A 19,524-nucleotide genomic window follows, 5' to 3' on the forward strand; every position below is an offset into this window, starting at 1 on the left:
CGTTAAACTCGTACTTTCCCATATGAGTCACAGAAGAAGTTTTTGGTCTACTTTTAGGGTGCATTTCTACTTGCCAATAACCTGATTTTAGGTTAAGGGTGGTAATAAATTTAGGTTTTCCCACTCTAGCTAGCATATCCTCTATATTGGGCAAGGGATAAGGGTATTTTATGGTAACACTATTTAGTTTTCTGTGGTCAATGCAAAACCGATAGGGTTTTCCCCGGTTTGTTTGATCAACTAAAACTACGGGCGAAGCCCAAGGAGATAAGGAGGATCTAATGATCCCGTCATTCAGCATTTCCAGAAATACATGGACCGAAATTATCGGAGACATATTCCTCTAACGCTAGAGGCAAGTTCTCTCTGTTTCTCCTTCTTAGGCGCCGTATTTTATAGCACCCTGTTAGAAATACAATCATCTCTGATTCAAGAGGGAGCTTTGAATACGCTACCTAGCGATTGCTACAAGAAGCTATGTTTATACACAGACTAAAAATATACTGTGGGAAAGTGTTTCTTATAGTCTTTGTAAAAATGGCAGTCTGCTCTTCTTGTAGGGATTAACCAGAAGTGAATATTTAATCAAGTGCCTTATTTTTTAATCAAAATTGAGCAATAAATGGTCTTGAAAGGTTTTTTAAGTAAGTTACTAATTCTTCCACGTTAAGCATAATTGCAAATGCACCACAAACCAACCAGTGCACCATTGACAACTAGGCCTAGGTTTGCAGACGACGTCACGACGATTTTAAAGAAAGAAAAAAAATTGTTTGGCTGTCACCATGGCAACGAAATTACCTATGATTCCAAAATTATTTTTCCCGCTGTCGCAGGAGGGTAAAATTTACTAGGCTTCCTTCTAGACTCCCTCCCCATTTACTCGGAGGCATTGCCTGTGGCGAAAAAAAGCCTCGTAGATAATTTCGGTTCATGTATTTCTGGCATTTCCCTAACATGTTGTTCAATAATCTTTTTCTACTCATCATTAACGCGATAAGGTTGAGATTTTATGGGCGGACTAGAACCCGTATGAATCTCGTGGAAGATTAGTCCTGTTCTTCCTACTTTATCGGAAAATAATTCAGGGAATTTTAATAATAGGGATTCTAATTGAAGACGTTGGTCATTAGAAATAGGGGCTGCGGAAACCACTTCCCTAATGTTATCTAATATTTCCTGCTTTACTGGATCTGTTTCCAATGGAATTGAAAAAGGGATCCTTCGGTTACCCACTAAACATTGTGAAGATTCAAAATCTAATTTAACCCTTTGTTCCTCTAGGAAATCTTGTCCTAATATAAAGTAACTAGTGAGGGAAGGAACAATATATAATTGAAGTAAAAAACACCCCAGCGCTTCATGCACAAAATATTATAGGGTCATTCAATGTGACATGAGCCAAGTCGTTAACCATGGGTCTGCGGATTTAGATGAAATTTGGCCCAAATGATCCTTTGGCTATTAGAAAAGAGTAACCGGAATAGTTTTTAAAAACATTCATCGATTTAATTTTTACGTCAAAATTTGTAAAACCCAGAAAAACGGTGTTTCTCATGAGTCATTTTGGTACCTTTTAGAAAGTATGCAATAACTTTCTAGTTTTGTGTGCGAATTCAATCAGATTTCCATATAACCAGGGGAATTGATTAAGCCACTCAAAATTACCTTATCTAGTTTTGTTCACGAGTTGCAAAAGCATTTTTGAGAAAAAATAATTTTCGGGGGTTTCGTTCTTGGGCCTATGGAGAAAAACTTCCAACTCGAAAAGTCTTATAAATTATCCTGAACTATAGAGCTCGAAAAGACCTTTCCAACGGTGAATTAATATATTAGAGTATTTGATTAGTTAGAGCCTAAATGTTTAATTCAAATAAACACAAATTTTGCTTCAAAATATAAAATATTTATTTACTTTAATGGTAAATTACGTTTAGATGAAAGTATGAAACATTTTTTGAACTTGCTTAAGGCAATCATCATCGAGTTTTTAGTATCTTCTAAAATTGCTTGAAGCCTGTGTAATAAGCATATAATATTATTCAGTGGGACTATTTAAAGCACTCGTCAGTTTTCATAGGCCATCTGAGCAAATTCATCTGTAAGTCCCTCACCATAAATTTCAGCTTGAAATCGCTTTCATCCTTAAAGGAGGCCAGCACAAGGGCAACGTACCACTCTTGGTCGTAAATAGCAGCAACTTATTGTCCCACTGATATATCCAAAAAAGCAATAGTGTTTTTATCGTCATTTATCCCAATAAAAAATTTTGTGCTGTAAGTATCCGATGATACGCGGTACATTTCAATTTCACGTTTATTCAAGGGGACAAATCTGTGATGGCTTTTCGTTCTAATCACAGTAGAAGCTTTGGAAAATCTTTCCTCTAATATCTCTTTGTGAAGTTGAACTTCTTAAAAACCCAAAAAAATCTTATCCTTTAATGTTTTCTCTCGACCACTCAAAAAAGTTGATTCGGCGTGACTATTTGTTCTGTAATAAGCATTCGCGAGAGGCCCTGGCTACAAGGCGTTTTGCCGTACCGTACTCCTATGCCGTCGCAAGCACTTTTGCCATGGCTGGTAGCGAAAAAGTTCCATTCTTCCTTTATTACAAAAACAATTTCGTGGTGACATAACTTAAAAAAAAATTTTCTTCCTTTATTACAAAATCAATTTCGTGGTGACATAACTTAATAAAAATTTTACGATTTTTAAACTGTGAGCTTACACCATCGCTAAAGTAATTAATATCGTTAGATCCAGGAAGAAACGTTTTCAGATAATCGTGAATCGGTTTGATGAAACAGTTCCTCACTTTCGACCTTTTAAACCGCGTTTTAGGTCGGCTAATAGATACCTTTACTTTTACGTCATATCACATTACTGGACAAATTATACGCAACAAAATGTTAAACCCATTAATCACAATTTAACCGGGACATAACCTGATTCTCATAGCAACAAACTACAACTAAATTTCCACGATGAAACTTCAGAAATCATAAATTGCGTCGTTTCGTACTCTTTCGAACTTCGAGAATTTTCTGGGCGTCGTTTTGTTAAGCGAATCAGAAATTCTCAATTACAGCCCACTCGATCACGCTTGCTGTATAGCGTTGTGTCTGAACTAAAACACTTTTCATCGTACCAAATTTAGGCATTAAAAACTTTTTGGTAATAATAAATTGTATAAAGGCGGGTTTTTGGTCTAGTGGTAAAATTCAAGTTTACTTTTAGTTTGTGTTGTAGTCTTGTTTCCTCGTTTAGTCATGCAGGAGATTCGGTAATTTTTGGCATATGTCTAATGCCTACGGTTTAAGCCTTGTGACCCTCTAACACTCTGGGTACAGTTTTGGTATACTGTTTTTTCGACAATTTAGTTTCTCAATTATTGCCTTATTAATATGTGGAACAGGTAAGGATTTCAATTAACATTGAATCCATACCAGCTATAAATAAAAAGTTTTTTTATGGTCAGATTTGATGTTGTCGACAAATGACAAAAATCCTATGCTTACAATGGAAGGAATAATTGGCTTAAAATCATTGTGGCCAAAATATATCAAAAGTTTGCCTTTCCTGAAGCATAGAGAATCGCCGGATCAAATCACAAAACTTTTTGGCCCTTGTTCCAGGCAGTCATTTAATGAGGGGCAATTAATTCCGTGGAATGACCTACCAAGAACTACTCTTAATTTTGTGGTAGTTACTTCGTTTCTCACTTCACCTTGATGAGGTAGATAGTAGGTTCCTGGCTTAATTGTTTCTAGCTCGTGTTTGGATACTATTTCTACTATGTTTTTTTCCAGTTGGTCATCGATGACCTTTTTGTATTCAAGAATAATAGAGGGGGTCCTTTTCGAATTTTTTAACTAATCCCTCGTATCTCCTTTCAGCCTGGGATAGATTGTTTGGTAATCTATCTCGGCTTACGCTCCATGGGAACTTGACCTCGTATCTTCCCTCTTTGAAAGTGATTTCGTTGAATAGTTGGCCTATTGTTGCCTCATCTTTATTGTAGGATATTTCTTGGCTTTGTATGCCCAACCCTTCCAACTCAAAAAAAATTCTTAAAGCTATGTCCACCTGCTTATTCCCCGCGAATAAAGCAACATCTGAATTTGAAACTGGGCCGTTTCTCCCCGTGGGTCCATGCAACGCATATCCTAACATTGTTTCCATTGCAACTAGATTTGGTTTTAATCTAGTCATATTGATAGTGCAAATAGACCAATAGAAATCACCCCCTATCAAAATTTCTATATCTGAGTCGTGATTTTTCCACCCATGCGTGTTGTCCGCAAGTTGTAAGCCTTTTTCTTCCATTACCGTGACTAATTCAGGGCTTTTTAGTGACGTAACGGCGGAGCATATGAATGGAATTTCAGTTAGGCTTATTTCTATTTGTTTTTCAGCTATTTCCCTGTTTTGTAAAACTACCTTAACCTTTTTGCATAGTTTTGATTGTGGTTTTTCATTTCCGAAACTATAAAGTTCCAATTCTTGTTCACCTACTACTGGGAGATTTAATTTTCGTGATGGGCTTTCTTTGATGAAGCTATTTTGACTCCCCCATCAAAGAGGCACCTAGCTAATTGATTGTTTTGATTGTTATAAGGGTTTTTTGTCATTGCTAATGCAGTTTGTAATAACACTATATTTTCCCCTTGTTGGTTTGAGCTAAACTACACGAGGCGATTGTTTTATCTCAGTCTCTGTGTTTGGACTTTCTTTATAATTTTGGGGATCCCTAATTTGATTCACCCGAGGGGTCCGACGCTCCTTCAAATCTCGTACAGTAGAAGATTTTAAATCTTGAAATCTTAAAAATCTTCAAAATCTTTCAAATCCCAGAAAATCTTTCAAATCCCAGAAAAATCTTTTAATCTTTCAAATGTAAGAAAATCTTTCAAATGTAAGAAAATCTTTCAAATGTAAGAAAATCTTTCAAATGTAAGAAAATCTTTCAAATGTAAGAAAATCTTTCAAATGTAAGAAAATCTTTCAAATGTAAGAAAATCTTTCAAATGTAAGAAAATCTTTCAAATGTAGGAAAATCTTTCAAATGTAGGAAAATCTTTCAAATGTAAGAAAATCTTTCAAATGTAAGAAAATCTTTCAAATGTAAGAAAATCTTTCAAATGTAAGAAAATCTTTCAAATGTAAGAAAATCTTTCAAATGTAAGAAAATCTTTCAAATGTAAGATAATCTTTCAAATGTAAGAAAATCTTTCAAATGTAAGAAAATCTTTCAAATGTAAGATAATCTTTCAAATGTAAGAAAATCTTTCAAATGTAAGAAAATCTTTCAAATGTAAGAAAATCTTTCAAATGTAAGAAAATCTTTCAAATGTAAGAAAATCTTTCAAATGTAAGAAAATCTTTCAAATGTAAGAAAATCTTTCAAATGTAAGAAAATCTTTCAAATGTAAGAAAATCTTTCAAATGTAAGAAAATCTTTCAAATGTAAGAAAATCTTTCAAATCTAAGAAAATCTTTCAAATCTAAGAAAATCTTTCAAATCCAAGAAAATCTTTCAAATCTAAGGGAAATAATTAAATCCCAGAAAATCTTTCTAATCCTTGATAAATCTTTCCAATCTCACAACTTCCATAAATTTTAAAAATTGAAAAAAAATAATAAATAAATTGAAACATTCCCAATCTTTCAATCTTCATCCCATATACTCCCTTCAATCTTGAAATTATTTCGAAATTTTCATTCTTCAACTCAACGTTCAAATGATTCTCATGTTTTAAATCCACACGGAAAGTTATCCCACGTGACTGCTTCTTGAAGCGTTCCCCTACCTGACTACATAAAGTCCGTATGTTCCGGGGGGAAGCAGTCATGAAGGGAATGCTTCCCTCCCACGAAAGGACTTTATATTCTCTTCCATTTACTAGCCTTGAGTCAAGCGTTCCATAATTTCCATTCCACTTCCCCATTTTGTACGATACCAAATTGACTGTTTTTAAAGGGGTAGTAACTAGTATCGCACGAAATAAAGTTATAATATATGGCATGTTTTCAAAAGAGTTGTTTAAAATAACTAAGCCTACCGAAAAAAGGTCTTAAAATTAATATTATCATATGGCTTTCAAATTCTAATCCCAAAACAAATCTTCAAATCCTCTAATAAATCTTCAAATTATCGAATCCCTGGACAATTTTTTAAATCTATATCTATATAAACCCTTACTGACTGAATGATTTATTTATTGGCTACTAATAGTTCTTATAAGCCACTAGGGCTCGGTTAGTACCTCAGAAAAAAAAAGAAAAAAAATAGTTAAATTTAGATATCAGTATTAAGGTAAATTACAGTGGGTGGACAAGTTAAATTTTAAAGTAGAAAGGGCAGTTGAATTTGAATTAGAAGGGGCAAGTTAGATTTAAATTCAAGAGGACAAGTTGATAGACTGATAATCAAGGCTCAGCCTTCGCCAACATTATTATCCAGGCCTGAGCGCGCTATCTCGGGAAATTTAAAACCCAGAAAAACTGTGGGTAGAGGGATGAACTTGGGTAATTGAAAACTACGAATTATTAGAAATCTAAGGGAATGGTTTTAAGTAATATATTTAAAATATAAAATAAGTCATTTGTAAATGAATTTTTTTTATTTGTCTTATGTTTGTAGCAAGTTTTTCATCACATTTCAAAAATAGGAATGTTAAAACATGAAATTTTTTTTGACTTCTTTTAAACTAGTATCACATTTTTAAGCAGTGTCACATTTTAAAAATATTAATGTTAAAACATGAAATATTTTTTTGACTTCTTTGAAACAATTATCACATTTTTAAGTAGTGTTACATTTTAAAAATAGGAATGTTACAACATAACATATATTGAAACAACATCAGACTTTTTTATCACATTTTAAATTTAAAACTATGAAAAAGTGTTTTTAACTTTGGTATAACATCACATTTAAATTTATCACAATTAGAAACTTGTACTACAATGGCATTTAAAAAAAAATATCCTTTAAATTTTTAAGATTTTCCTAGATAAAGGTTTGTTATTTAGATTCTTTTTTTTCTCATTACGATCAGACGCATCACACGCATAGTTGCTCAAAAGGGGCCGAAGAAACTTTTCTAGTAAAAGTTGTGAAAGTTTTGAACTGCCTATATATCTCTTCAAAGTTGTACGATGTGGCAATTGTAAAATCTTAAGATCTCGCATAAAACAATAGGCATTCGGTGATTTTTTGAATATCAAGCAACATATTCTCAGAGTTGCCTCCTGATAAGGAAACGTTTTCTCCCCAAAAGCTTGAAATTGTTCTAAAAGGAACTTTGCTTGAGTATTATTGGCTAGACATTGCTCCTTAATTTTCTTCAATTGCAAAATATCTTTACTAAGCAGTTCTTTCTTTAAATTCTTATTTGCAGTAGTCAGATTTTTAGTCTTCTTCATTTGAGCTTGAAAATTCAAATTTAATTGTTGACACACTTTTTTCCCTGCTTTCACTGTTTCCAGTTGAGTTGACTATATGGTTTTTTGGATTTTCATTACCACTAAGAGATTCATGGTGCCCAAAAGAGCAAGGGACTGTGGCAGGAGAAAGATCGTCATGGGTCTCGTTACATCTTGTAACAGGAGAAATGTTACTATTTGGTGTAGGGGACAAAGTTTCGGTGTTGGCCAATTCATTTGAAAAATTAAGCGTCCTTGAAATTGAATGTCTGGAATTTGACACATTCTCAATTGATGATAGAGGGGTTCTAGTACAATCCAATTTTGTTCTTTTGGGTGATAACTGCCTAGATGGCGAATCTTTATTGAAAAATACATTTTTTTCATAATGACTAATATCATCTGTAGGAACTTTTTCAAATATTGCACAAATCCAATTCTTTCTTCTCTCAGGTTCTTTAGGAAATGAATGAAAACTGTACTGTACTCTATCTTCATTTTGGCTTCTCTTTTTACTCTTCGTTCCAGTACTTTCATTACATGAGGGTACTACGCATTTTATAGCCATCCTGTCCATACTTACGAGCACTAGAAAATAATATTACTATTTTACTCAAGCTAATAAGTAGAACCATGCACGAATAACTTAAAAATTTAATACGCTCCTAATTTAGAGAGGCCGATTTAGAGTTAATGTTGCAATATTTAGGAAAAGTATCAGGGTAAAAACAAATCTAATTAGCAATATGATAGAAAAGGCTCCAATTTATCTATTTGTTAATAACAACCACCAAAACAAGTTAAAAAGACTAAGAATTTCGCTAAGCCTTAGCTTATCTAGTTATTTGAAAATTTGGATTTCCTTCACAACTTATATGTAAATATTACTACATTTTCTACATTAAAAATATTTACTGATTTTCAATTTTAATATACATCGCACTTCTTAATTTATTTTACAACGAAAATTTAACTTACACTCTGCTGAAACTTTCGAAATTCATCCACCGTCCCAACTCCCAAGACGTAAATGTTGACGAAGAAATAACCGAAAAGCGACGCCAATATTTTCAAATTTTTGCTCGTGACGTCAGTTTGTGACGTCTGTCTGTGACGTAGGAGTATCTGAAAAGCGCCCCTTGCGGATGCATTCGGCGAATTCAAAGATACCGGAAAAAATCTCGGAAAAGGAGCGCGCTCAGGCCTGGATAATAATGTTGGCGAAGGCTCAGCCCAAACCGCTTGCCCTAGAAGGCTGAAAATTTGCAGAAACGCTACTCATAAGTAGTAGGCGCGTACTAAGAAATACTTTTCCAATCCGCCGCCATCCTAATAAATGCGGCCTAGAAATGTAAAAACACTTCTCTACGAAACAGAGTCCGCGCGTTTCAGCGGATTTCACAAATATTTAGTACACTGGTTTCCTTTAATGATAAACTTATGCTGAAAGCTATAGACGGGCTGAAAGGTCTTTCGGGTGCTCTTTTTTGCCATCTTTTTAAATAGCGGCCAAAAACTTCAAAACCATTCTTTATGGAATAATGTCAGTATGAAAAGCAATAAAAAATGTCCCGACGGGCTGACGGGCAACGCCGAGTGCCTTCGCTCCTAGGGTGCTACAAAAATATTAGTCATCAGTAAAATATACCCACTCTTTATATCGTTTTGGTTCTTATTACACGCATCCTAAAGCAACGGAGAATTCATCTTTCAACGTACCAAGTGTACCTATGGGAGAGTAAGGTATATAGGAATCTACGGAAGATAAGATTTTGAACGCTGCTTCTGCACCTAGGGGAGACCCAGGTATACTTCAAACAAAACAGGAGCAAGATCCTAATTTAAATTATTTACACAAGAAAAACCTGCGTACCAATCAAACAATGGACAGTACATTTTTATCTAAGGAAAATCTAGATACCCAAAAAAGAGACGTAACGTCTAGAATATTTAACTAGACAAATTAAGAATCAATTAATAAATATAGTTTTGTCCAAGGGCCGTCAAAAAGTAACTTCTTCATAAAAATGACAGGTGGTTTTGCGAATGAACTTTTGACAGAGGTTTTGATGAGATGTTCACGATACCCAATATATTCCACCTCAATGCCACTGTCTGTGAATCCTAAAGGTGGTCATACCTATTTAAGCTCCTAAAACTGAAAAAAAAAGATGTATTAGTTTCAGATAGAATATGTTGGTGAAATACAGGTAGGTATCGTACGACTTCAGGTGCAATTAAAAGAATTTTTTACTTACAGCATGGAAATGACCAGAGAATGGATTCAAGATTTTCAAACCGCGTTTTCGAGGTATCAGAGAGAGCAGCGAATATGCAACTGTACCGCTTCATTACCTTCGTGATGACAGTTTAGTTAAATGCCGATGACATGGCAATGCTAAGAAATCTGGTAGGCTATATTCCTACAGTAAAAAGCTTTTGAAAACCAAGCTTTCCACTGGCAAAACACCCTTCTAATAATACCATTCTAACATGATAGAGGCTGAACAACGCCTTGAAGAGAAACATTTAAAAGACAACGAAGTACCTATGACTCCTGATGATGTTGAAGACATTGGCGCAAGTTTCTGTACCACGCTCAATCTTCAAAATAAGATATCAAACGATAACTATTATAATCTAATGGAGCTAACTTATGGTCCTTTAAAAGGGATAATTTTAGATGTCAGTTACTTAGAAAATTTCCACGTAATCTTTGCCAGGTGCAACTCTGGCTAAACCTTTATTGGTGGAGTCATCAAAAACGTAGAGATTGAACAGCAAATAACTTACGAAACAACCTTTGGTATAGGGAATTTTCACACTTCTATGTTAGCTGTGCGAAACACAGAATTGGAAGGAAATCCTAGTTATCTGGTAATTGCGATGCTCCATGACAGAAAGTACATGGCAATTCACAAATTGTTTTTAAGAGTTTGTGGCTAATCTCTTACGTCTTACCGAATACGGAAAAATGTCCACTTATGCCAAGCAAGAAGATAAAAATGCACATATAGAATTTATAATGGATTTGATAAAAAGTGAAAATGAGGAATTTCTATATTTATACAATACTTTCCGAGATAAGTGGTCCCAACCTTTCGTTGAGTATGTTGATAAATTTCTTAAAGTATTTTTGCTTAGAGGGTGCATTAAAAGTGTAACGGGTAAATTTGCAGCCTTTAAAGAATGTACTCTTACTAATAACCTTAGTGAAACATTAAACAAATGCTTGAAAGCTATTTTGGGCACGAAAGAGTTAACCGTTAATGAGGCTGTATTATCGTTTGTGAATTTCCATATAGCCAGGATAAACGACATATTTTAGAATAGCTCCTGGTAGCAGGTCACTTTTGTTTTTACGATTATTTTATGTAAAATAAGATGAAAAGAATTATGGTGCAAAATTATTTCTGCGCAAATAATTATTTAAAAAGTTTCAAAAGTTTAAAACTTTGGCTTACGGGGAGGCTTAGAGCTCCATGTCGTCTGCTACTAGCGCGACAAATTCAATTCTGGCTTTAACCGATTTATCGGTATCAGTTTAAAATAAACCTATATTTCTATGCGATATTTTTGAATGAAAATTACTTATGTTGAGAGTAGATAAGACTTAATATTAAACGAATCACAAGCCTAAAGAATTACAGCAGAGTGAGTAGACGTATAACTGGGGATTCTGTTACTCAAAAAGAAGTCGCCTGAAACCTCAAATGTCGAAAAGTTGGCGTTTTTGAACATGTGCACTCTTTAAATACTGTACTATTACATAATACAATTGGTATTATTTCTTTGGATGCCTTACCTTCAAGTTTAACGCGTGTTAACAGGGGACAAAAGTGTTTTTCTGTGATACGCATAGAGTTTAGAACATTTACAAAAATATGAGGAATTATCTTATTGGAACAAGTTACAAGCTGTGATTTATTATCAAAAAAGTTACTATTTTCCAAACTTTATTTTAGCATCTATTTTCTTATTTATTGTTATTATTGATATCCGTTAATTTATCGGTATCGGTTTTATATCAGTTTATTCGAAGGATCGGGAAAATATCGGTATCGGTACGTATCGGTTTCCTAATTATTATAATTATTGTTGTTGAGGAGGGTACGCGCCCTAGCACCGATGCCAAAGGCATATTGTGCATCCTCGTATTCAGGCCTTGAATAGGCCCGTAGCTACAGCGTAGCAAAGAATTCGCTCCACCGTAATAGAGGAGACCCTTGAGGTAGGGCTGTTCGATACTACTCGATGCCAACTTGGTATCGAGTACTTCAATCTTTCGATACCGGTATCGAGTACCGTTTCTGAGATCCGATACTGGTATCGAGTATTTTAAAAAAATCCGAAGCATCGAGTACTTTTTTCCCTATCTTCCCCCCCCCCTGCGATCTAAGGAAGGTTTCATTTTTATAACTTGTGGCCAATCATTTGCTATATATTTTATCACGTGAATGTTTCCCTCATCGACATAGTCCCAAGAGGGTCCATCGTCCGTTCCTAGAGTTGACTCTTGACTGACGTCACTCGTTCTTGTCTTGGCTTGTTCAACATGCGGCACCCGCGTGTTGCATGACGTCACTGTCATCCGATGCGCAATTTGCGAAGTGATTGGCCACCGTGGCCACGGCGCATGCGCTCAGGGGCGGGCCTCCCCTAATTTCTCGCTGATCCGGGTGAGGGTGACGGACTACGACTCAGTCAGTCTGCAGGTATACGCCGTAAATTGCCGCCATTAATTATCTGCGATGTTTGCGATGACTCGATGAGGTTCTTCACTTCTTCTTCTTTCAACTTCTTTGTTTAAATTGTCTGTCGCTGTTGTAAGTTTAAACTCCCAAGTGCCAACCCCTAATCGGAATTAATCTTAAAAATTTAACAATGTTAAACGAGTATAACTAATAATAAGTGACGCGGAAAACCACATAGCTATGGCGGCTAGCTATTATTTTTTAAAACTTTAAGCCTTTGCGCTTAGCGGGAAAGCGCGACGTCGCGCGGCGGCGTGAGAACGACTTAACGAAATCAAGCAATAGTAAGCTAAGCTATGGCGGCTACTCATTTTTTTATAAAGGATAGAGACATTCCGCGTTGGGTTTCGTCCCAGTTCTTCAATTTGTCGATTGTCAGTAACCAATCGTTGGTTTAATTAAAAGTAAGTATTGAAATACTATCTATCAAGCTTGTGAGTTAAATAATTTAATGTAATGATTTTTATTTTATTTATAATGCAGTTTAGTTACAAATTCTTAGAGCCTGACAATCCTAAGATGACATCGCTATTTTTGCATTGAATTTATGAATATACTAGTGAACTACAATTACTACTTTGTCAAGCGGAGTCAATATTCAAGGTCCTCTTTTGTGTAATGGTATGAAGTGAAATAATTGCAATATTTTGTCCTTTCTGCTGTATGTAATTAGTAACCACTATTTGTTTTCATTAGTTTAAGCATTCACATACAATGCAGTTTAGTTACAAATTTTTAGAGCCTGACAATCCTAAGATGGCATCGCTATTTTTGCATTGAATTTATGAATCTACTAGTTAACTACAATTACTACTTAGTCAAAGGGAGTCAATGTTCAAGGTCCTCTTTTGTGTAATGGTATGAAGTGAAATAATTGCAATATTTTGTCCTTACTGCTGTATATAATTAGTAACCTATATTTATTTTCAGTATTTTAGGCATTCACATACAATGCAGTTTAATTACAAATTCTTAGAGCCTGACAATCCTAGGATGCCATCGCTATTTTTGCATTATAATTACTACTTAGTCAAGCGGAGTCAATATTCAAGGCTGTCTTTTGTGTAATGGTATGAACTGAAATAATTGCAATATTTTGTCCTTTCCGCTGTATGTAATTACCACTAATTATTTTTAGTAGGCATTCACCATTTTCTTGGGTGCAGTTTGACTATCTATTATTTGAAGTCCATCCAAAATTCTACTTTTGGTCCATTTATGTTCATTTGAAGACTTCTACGTTTACATCTCTAATCCAAAGAAATATGTGATTATGAAAAGACCACTTGAAAATCTGTAAGTTCGAAACTTGGATATTGACCAGTATTGAACCTGGGAAAGCTGCAACTGCCCTTGGAAATCTAAAAGTCATCCCACATCTAAATTTTCTTAAAGAAATTCGTTATTTTGTTATTTGAGAAAGTCAATTTTGTTATTTCTAAAATTTATAGTGGAAGTTTTATAGTCCATTTTAGGTTAGATTCATTTTACACTTCTTTCATTGCAAAGACAAGAGTGATGTAGACTCTCTTCATAGTTAATAATGTGGTTGAGAAGTATTTAGTATTTTTATTGTATAACCAACCATAAATTATTGGTATACCAAAATGGAACCCATTAAGAGAAAAAGTGCAGCATGGGATCATTTCCCTAAACGAACTAAAAATATTGCGGCATGTAATTATTGTGACAAACTTATTTCGACATCTGGTAACACGAGTAATTTACTTAAACATTTACGAACTAATCATCATCTAAACGTTGAATCCAAGGCAGACCAACCTGACCTTTTAGTACCAAAAGCCCCTACTGCACTTTCAATCGAAAATGAAAACCCCACTATATTATTGGGAACCGCGACTTCAATCGAAAATGAAAACCCCACCGCGACTTCGTTACCAAGTACAAGTACATCTTCAACTGAATCAGTAGCGTTAAAAAAATACCTAGCATCCAAGTAGCTTCAGAAACTCACAACCAGCTAACTATAACCGAAAGTTTTCATAGAGCAGCAGCATTTAATTTGGGAGGCAATAAGAATTTAGAACTCACTGATGCTATTCAGTTCATGGTTGCTCGAGACCTATTGCCCCTTAGTGTGGTTGACGGAGAGGGCTTTCGTTATTTAATGAAAGTTGCAGTCCCCCGTTATAAACTCCCATGTAGGAAATAAGTAACGGCTGGTTTAGATTTAAAATACACAAAACTAGTTGAAACTCTTAAATCTGTAATTAATTCTGTAGAACATGTTTCATTAACTTCCGATATATGGTCGGAAAGTTGTTCTAACACCTCTTTTATTGGGGTTACGGTTCATTACATTTTTGAGGAAGAACATAGATCGCATAATTTGACGGTAGAGGAATTCCCAGGTAGCCACACTTCGGAGGCCATTGCAACGAAACTATCTGAAATTTTAGCTCATTGGAACATATCAGTTATGAAAGTGGTAGGCTGTGTCACAAACAATGGAGCCAATATTGTTAGGGCCGTAAAAGACACCTTTGGCGAATTTAAACATTTACCGTGTTTTGCTCATACGTTAAATCTGGTGGCCCAAGAATCGTTATCTATCGACAAACAAAAGACTTTAGTTAAAAAAGTCAAAACCCTTGTACATTTTTTTAAATCTAGTCCTTTAGCTACTTCCCAATTAAATGATGCACAGACCAAAACAGGGAAATCTATTTTAAAACTTATTCAAGAGGTACCAACTCGTTGGAATTCTTGTTATTTAATGATTGAACGTTATATCACGCTTCACGAAAGTGTTGTTGTAGCTTTGTCTAAAAGTAGGCAAGCACCGCCAATAATTTCGGCATCCGAACTTGATGAACTACTAGAACTGAAATCTTTGATGATACCTTTATTTGAGGTAACAACAGAGATTTCTTCAGAAAAGCATACTACTCTTTCAAAATTAATTCCATTAGGTAGATGTTTAAAAATTTCCATTTCGCAACAAGACTGTAAAACGGAGTGTGGTATTTCATTAAGAGCAAAACTATTGGAACAAATTTCCAAGCGCTTTCGTTTTCTAGAGCAAAATGAACTAATTGCTTGTTCAACAATTCTTGACCCTAGATTTAAGAAAACACATTTTGAATCGCCATTGGCTTTTTCCAAAATGCTTGGAAAAATTGACAGGAAAATGAAAATTAATACTCTTGTAACTGAAACAGAACAATTAGCTGCACCTAAACCTCCGTCTACTACTGAACCTCAAAGCATTTGGGGTGTTCATGAAACTTTAATTAAAAGTTCGAAAGTTAATTTAGATCACTCTTACTCTGATGGTGAAATTGATCCATCATTGAAACAATATTTGAGCCTTCCATTAATAGAAAGAACAGAATGCCCAATTAAGTTTTGGTCTAAGTATAAACTAATATTCCCAGAGTTAGCTGCGGTAGCTTTAAATTATTTAGTAATTCCGGGTACTTCCGTACCAGCTGAACGTTTATTTTCAAGAGCTGGAAATGTTATTTCCGAAAAACGCAAAAGTTTAAGCGGCAAGCATTTGAAAAATCTAACATTTTTGAGCTCATTTAGTCGAAAGGAATGGGAGTCGTCTCAGTAAGCTTAAAGGAATTAAGCCTTATATATCATCATTCACTTGTTTAGTTAATTTATCTATTTAAGCTTTATGGAATATGGGGGCCATTTTGGTATACCCTAGGCGTAACCAGTATTCATATTTTATTTTTGAGTTTTTGCTCATATTAGTTCCTATCTATGTATAAAAGTGATACACAATCCTAAGTACGAAAAACCAGTGATAATTTTAGTCAATTAGCTAAAAAATTTAGTTTGTTAACTTAAAAACAACTATAACGTTCCTAGGCCTATCTATATTTAAAAATGAGACTCAATCCTAAGTACAAAAACCAAGTGATAATTTTCGTGAATTAACAAAAAATTGAACTTATGTTTTGTTAACTTTAATAGTAACTTAATTATCTTAATAGTTCCTATCTATGTTTAAAAGTCAGATGCAACGCGAAGTACAAAAAAAGTGATAATTTTCGTGAATTAACTAAAAAATATACATTGTTAACTTTAATAGTTACATTAATATTACCTTAAATGTTCAAGATTTCCTATCTATGCATAAAAGTGAGACTCAATCTAAAGTACAAAAACAAGGTGATAATTGTTCGTGAATTAACTAATAAAATATACATTGTTAACTATAATAGTTACATTAATATTAACTTAAAAGTTCAAGAGTTCCTATCTATGCATAAAAGTGAGACTCAATCTAAAGTACAAAAACAAGGTGATAAATGTTCGTGAATTAATTTAAAAGATAAACTTATCTTAACAATATTCATGTAAAAAGACTAACTTTTGTGTAAAAACATTGTTTTAAAAAAATCTTTTGAATTAAAATTTTACAGTTTTCATTATGTTTGGTTTTTTATTCATTATAAGGGATTTACTAACTTAATTGAATTCTTCAATGGATGGACTCGATAGTTTCTTATCTTAAAAATTACATTTAATAAATTTAAATTAAATGTTATAATATTGCAGAAATGCTAGCCCGAGAAATAAACACCAGTTACAAAACTAATATTGATTTAATACGCAAAATCAAATATAGGTGGCGCTTTTTTAAAGTACTCGATACTTTTGGTATCGAGTATTTTTTTCTCCGATACCGATACCCGGTATCGATTACAATGCTCAATACTCGATACCGGTATCGATACCAAACATCTTCGATACTCCCAGCCCTACTTTCGTTCCGAGAGCGCATTAAGGCTTCTCAGAGAAGTCCGCACTTCTCTCGGAACTTTAAACTTTCACTTCAATTCAATTTAATTAAATTAACCTCACTTTCATTAGATATATAAACCGATTTCAACCATGGTAAGTGGCACAGTCAGAACCAACAACCACCTTGCTCGGCGTTCCTCGAAATAAAAGAACCTCCTTCACGGAGCCTCCGAGAAGAACTGAAAATAGCTGAGTAACGCCGAAAGGCGAGCAACGTGGAAAGGCGATTTTCTCAGCCTCTCTCCAAAGCAGGGATATTAGAGAAGGGATAAGACACATTACCAGAAAAAGCATTACACTCTTGTACATTTGGAAGAAAATAAATTCTGGTTTTAATAAAAATTATATAAATACTATTTGCGAAATTTACTGTTTTAATGAACTTCATTTAAAATTAATTAAATTTTGAGACACGATTTTCAACGGGCTAATAGTGCCCGATCGGAGTCAGACCGTCTTTATTCCAGCTATTTAAAATTCATAGACATATAAAAGAGTAGACTCACTATTGACTGTTGAAAAATCTCTTTTTAATTCCAATTCCCCCTATCCTCGAGAAATTACTAACGCCATCTATCGCAAACTTAAAAAATATTTTTGTTTTGCGCCGGCGCGTGAAAGTTCGCAGGAAATGCGAATTTAAAATTTTCAAATATAGAAAAGTCGCATTATAATTTTTAACTCGATGCAAAGCTTTCGTAAATTTATTACGTTTGAATACAAGTGGAAAAAAAAATAAAATTAAACTGTTTTTGTATCAAATGTTTAATAAATGTCTAAATTGTAATTAAATACAAATTCTAAAAATGTTAAAATCTTGCGCAGTTTCAAAGTGTAGCAGTCCGTCTACCACACATAGGATTGCATTTCATAGGTATATTGATCCGAAAATTGGTGAAAATGTTTGGATAATTATTAGGATTTAGGTTTAATGCCTGAGTTAACTTGTATTAAAAGGTTTCGAGTATCTTACCCTTCATTATGCGCGAAGTGGCTCGCCGCGATAAATCGGTCGAATTTCCATCCAGGGAAACAAACACTTCGTATGTGAAACTCACTCTAACAAAAGCGATTATCAGATCTCGTCCAAGCTCAAAACGCAAATCCTTCGGTTTTCGTGGAAATAATTAGGACAGATGATACATTGATGGAAATTATAGACGACGTTTTTAGAATTTAATAAAACTGGAACTAAAGTATTTATTGTGTTTCTAATATTTTCACATCCAGTTCGATATGTGATACATGTGTTATAGAAAACTTATAGTTGCAATGAGGTAGAATTACCATCGTGTTCCGCTTCATCTTCATCACTCGTAGATAAAACAGTGTGTCGTACCGACTCGTAAAATGTCAATGGCATCGAAACAATTCGCGAAAATTTAGTACAACCTGTTATTTTAATGGATGTCACTGAATGAATTAAGGACTTTGCTAACCATCAGTCGTTAGAAAATATTAAAAATTATATAATGGAAGATTATGCATGAAATAACTTTATCTTTCCCTTTATACCACATTTTTAACATTTTCAGTAACTTCCACAGACATACTCCATGCTGCGCGAATCTAGTGTTGAAGAAATCGAAAACAGGAATTTCTTGATCCACGAAGAAGTTGTTGATGCCTTTTTGGTTCATAAAGACGAAGTTGCCGGTTTGGAGGTCCACGATAAACTCGTAGGTGATAATGGCCATGAAGAGTCCATTGACAATACAGCACTAATCCTTGAACCACCAGCTTCAGAGGTATTAAATTCAAGAGGGCATAGTAAAATTTTGACTTTTGCTCATGAGCATAATCCTCCAGAAATCGTGCCAAACACCTGTGAATTTCAAAGAAAATAAAAAAACTAAAAATTACAGGTTAAACAAACCGTAACAAACTTAAGATGATTAAACAGACCAGGAAACGTTTAGACATGAAACTTGGCAACCTAAAATATACTTTAATACAAATGAAAAAGCAAAAACGTTTACTCAAAGAAAACGCCACAGATATTTATGAGGAGTATGGCCCAACAGCGGTACAGCTTTTTTCTCAACTGCGAAAGTCTGGACTCAAAAATCGAAAGAAACAACAACATTCGAATCTAATTAGAAGCTTTGCCATGACGCTTCATTTCCATTCACCAAAGGCATAAACCTTCCTTCGAAAACATTTCTGCTCGCATCATCCAAACACACTTAAAGAATGGACTAGTAAAATTGGTGGCAATCCTGGCTTTACCGCAGAAAGTTTCGCCTATATAAAACAAGAGGTTGAGAAATCAGAATATCCAGTGTTAATAGCCTTGTTTCTCCTCTTTGATGAAACACACTGAATAGACAGGCAAGGAATTCGCTGGCTACGTCAACCTTGGACTAGACAGTAATGCCGAAGATAACAATGTTGTTGCAACGTCGGCACTTGTGTTTATGGCAACAGCTGTCAATGGACATTGGAAAGTTCCACTAGGATATTTCTTTGTAAATTGAACTGTAGGCTGGCTTCTCAAAAATCTAGTCACCGAATGTTTCTTCAAAATAAAAAATACTGGTACCAAGTGCATTGCTTTA

At 34.4% G+C, this 19,524-nt stretch overlaps 1 protein-coding gene and 2 long non-coding RNA genes across 3 annotated transcripts in view; 2 read left to right on the plus strand and 1 right to left on the minus strand.

The window, feature by feature from the left end:
* LOC149646229 (uncharacterized) overlaps positions 1 to 19,524 on the minus strand; it is a 300,812-nt gene that overhangs the window by 39,291 nt on the left and 241,997 nt on the right. The window lies entirely within an intron of this gene.
* On the plus strand, positions 12,315 to 13,350 carry LOC149646233 (uncharacterized). Its single transcript, XR_016371771.1, has 5 exons — positions 12,315 to 12,588; positions 12,668 to 12,805; positions 12,881 to 13,042; positions 13,115 to 13,254; positions 13,323 to 13,350. It is a non-coding gene; the product is annotated as an uncharacterized LOC149646233 (long non-coding RNA).
* LOC149646234 (E3 SUMO-protein ligase ZBED1-like) lies at positions 13,717 to 16,458 on the plus strand. The gene is made up of 3 exons (XM_089850273.1): positions 13,717 to 14,141; positions 14,192 to 14,331; positions 14,428 to 16,458. Exons 1-3 carry the CDS (start codon positions 13,792 to 13,794, stop codon positions 15,762 to 15,764), a joined length of 1,827 nt encoding a protein of 608 aa, XP_089706399.1. The 5' UTR covers positions 13,717 to 13,791; the 3' UTR covers positions 15,765 to 16,458.

The sequence above is a fragment of the Phalangium opilio genome, unplaced genomic scaffold, assembly GCF_054372755.1.
Source record: "Phalangium opilio isolate 3A_F unplaced genomic scaffold, DU_Popi_V2 ptg000089l_1, whole genome shotgun sequence".
NCBI classification, from domain to species: Eukaryota; Metazoa; Arthropoda; class Arachnida; order Opiliones; family Phalangiidae; genus Phalangium; species Phalangium opilio.

Bases quoted from the DNA above. Each gene is read 5' to 3' on its own strand.
- LOC149646234 (XM_089850273.1), top strand. From the start codon at position 13,792: ATGGAACCCATTAAGAGAAAAAGTGCAGCATGGGATCATTTCCCTAAA. The intron at 14,142-14,191 runs GTAGCTTCAGAA...AAGTTTTCATAG, and splicing joins AAAAAATACCTAGCATCCAA to AGCAGCAGCATTTAATTTGG. The intron at 14,332-14,427 runs GTTATAAACTCC...TTAATTCTGTAG, and splicing joins AATGAAAGTTGCAGTCCCCC to AACATGTTTCATTAACTTCC.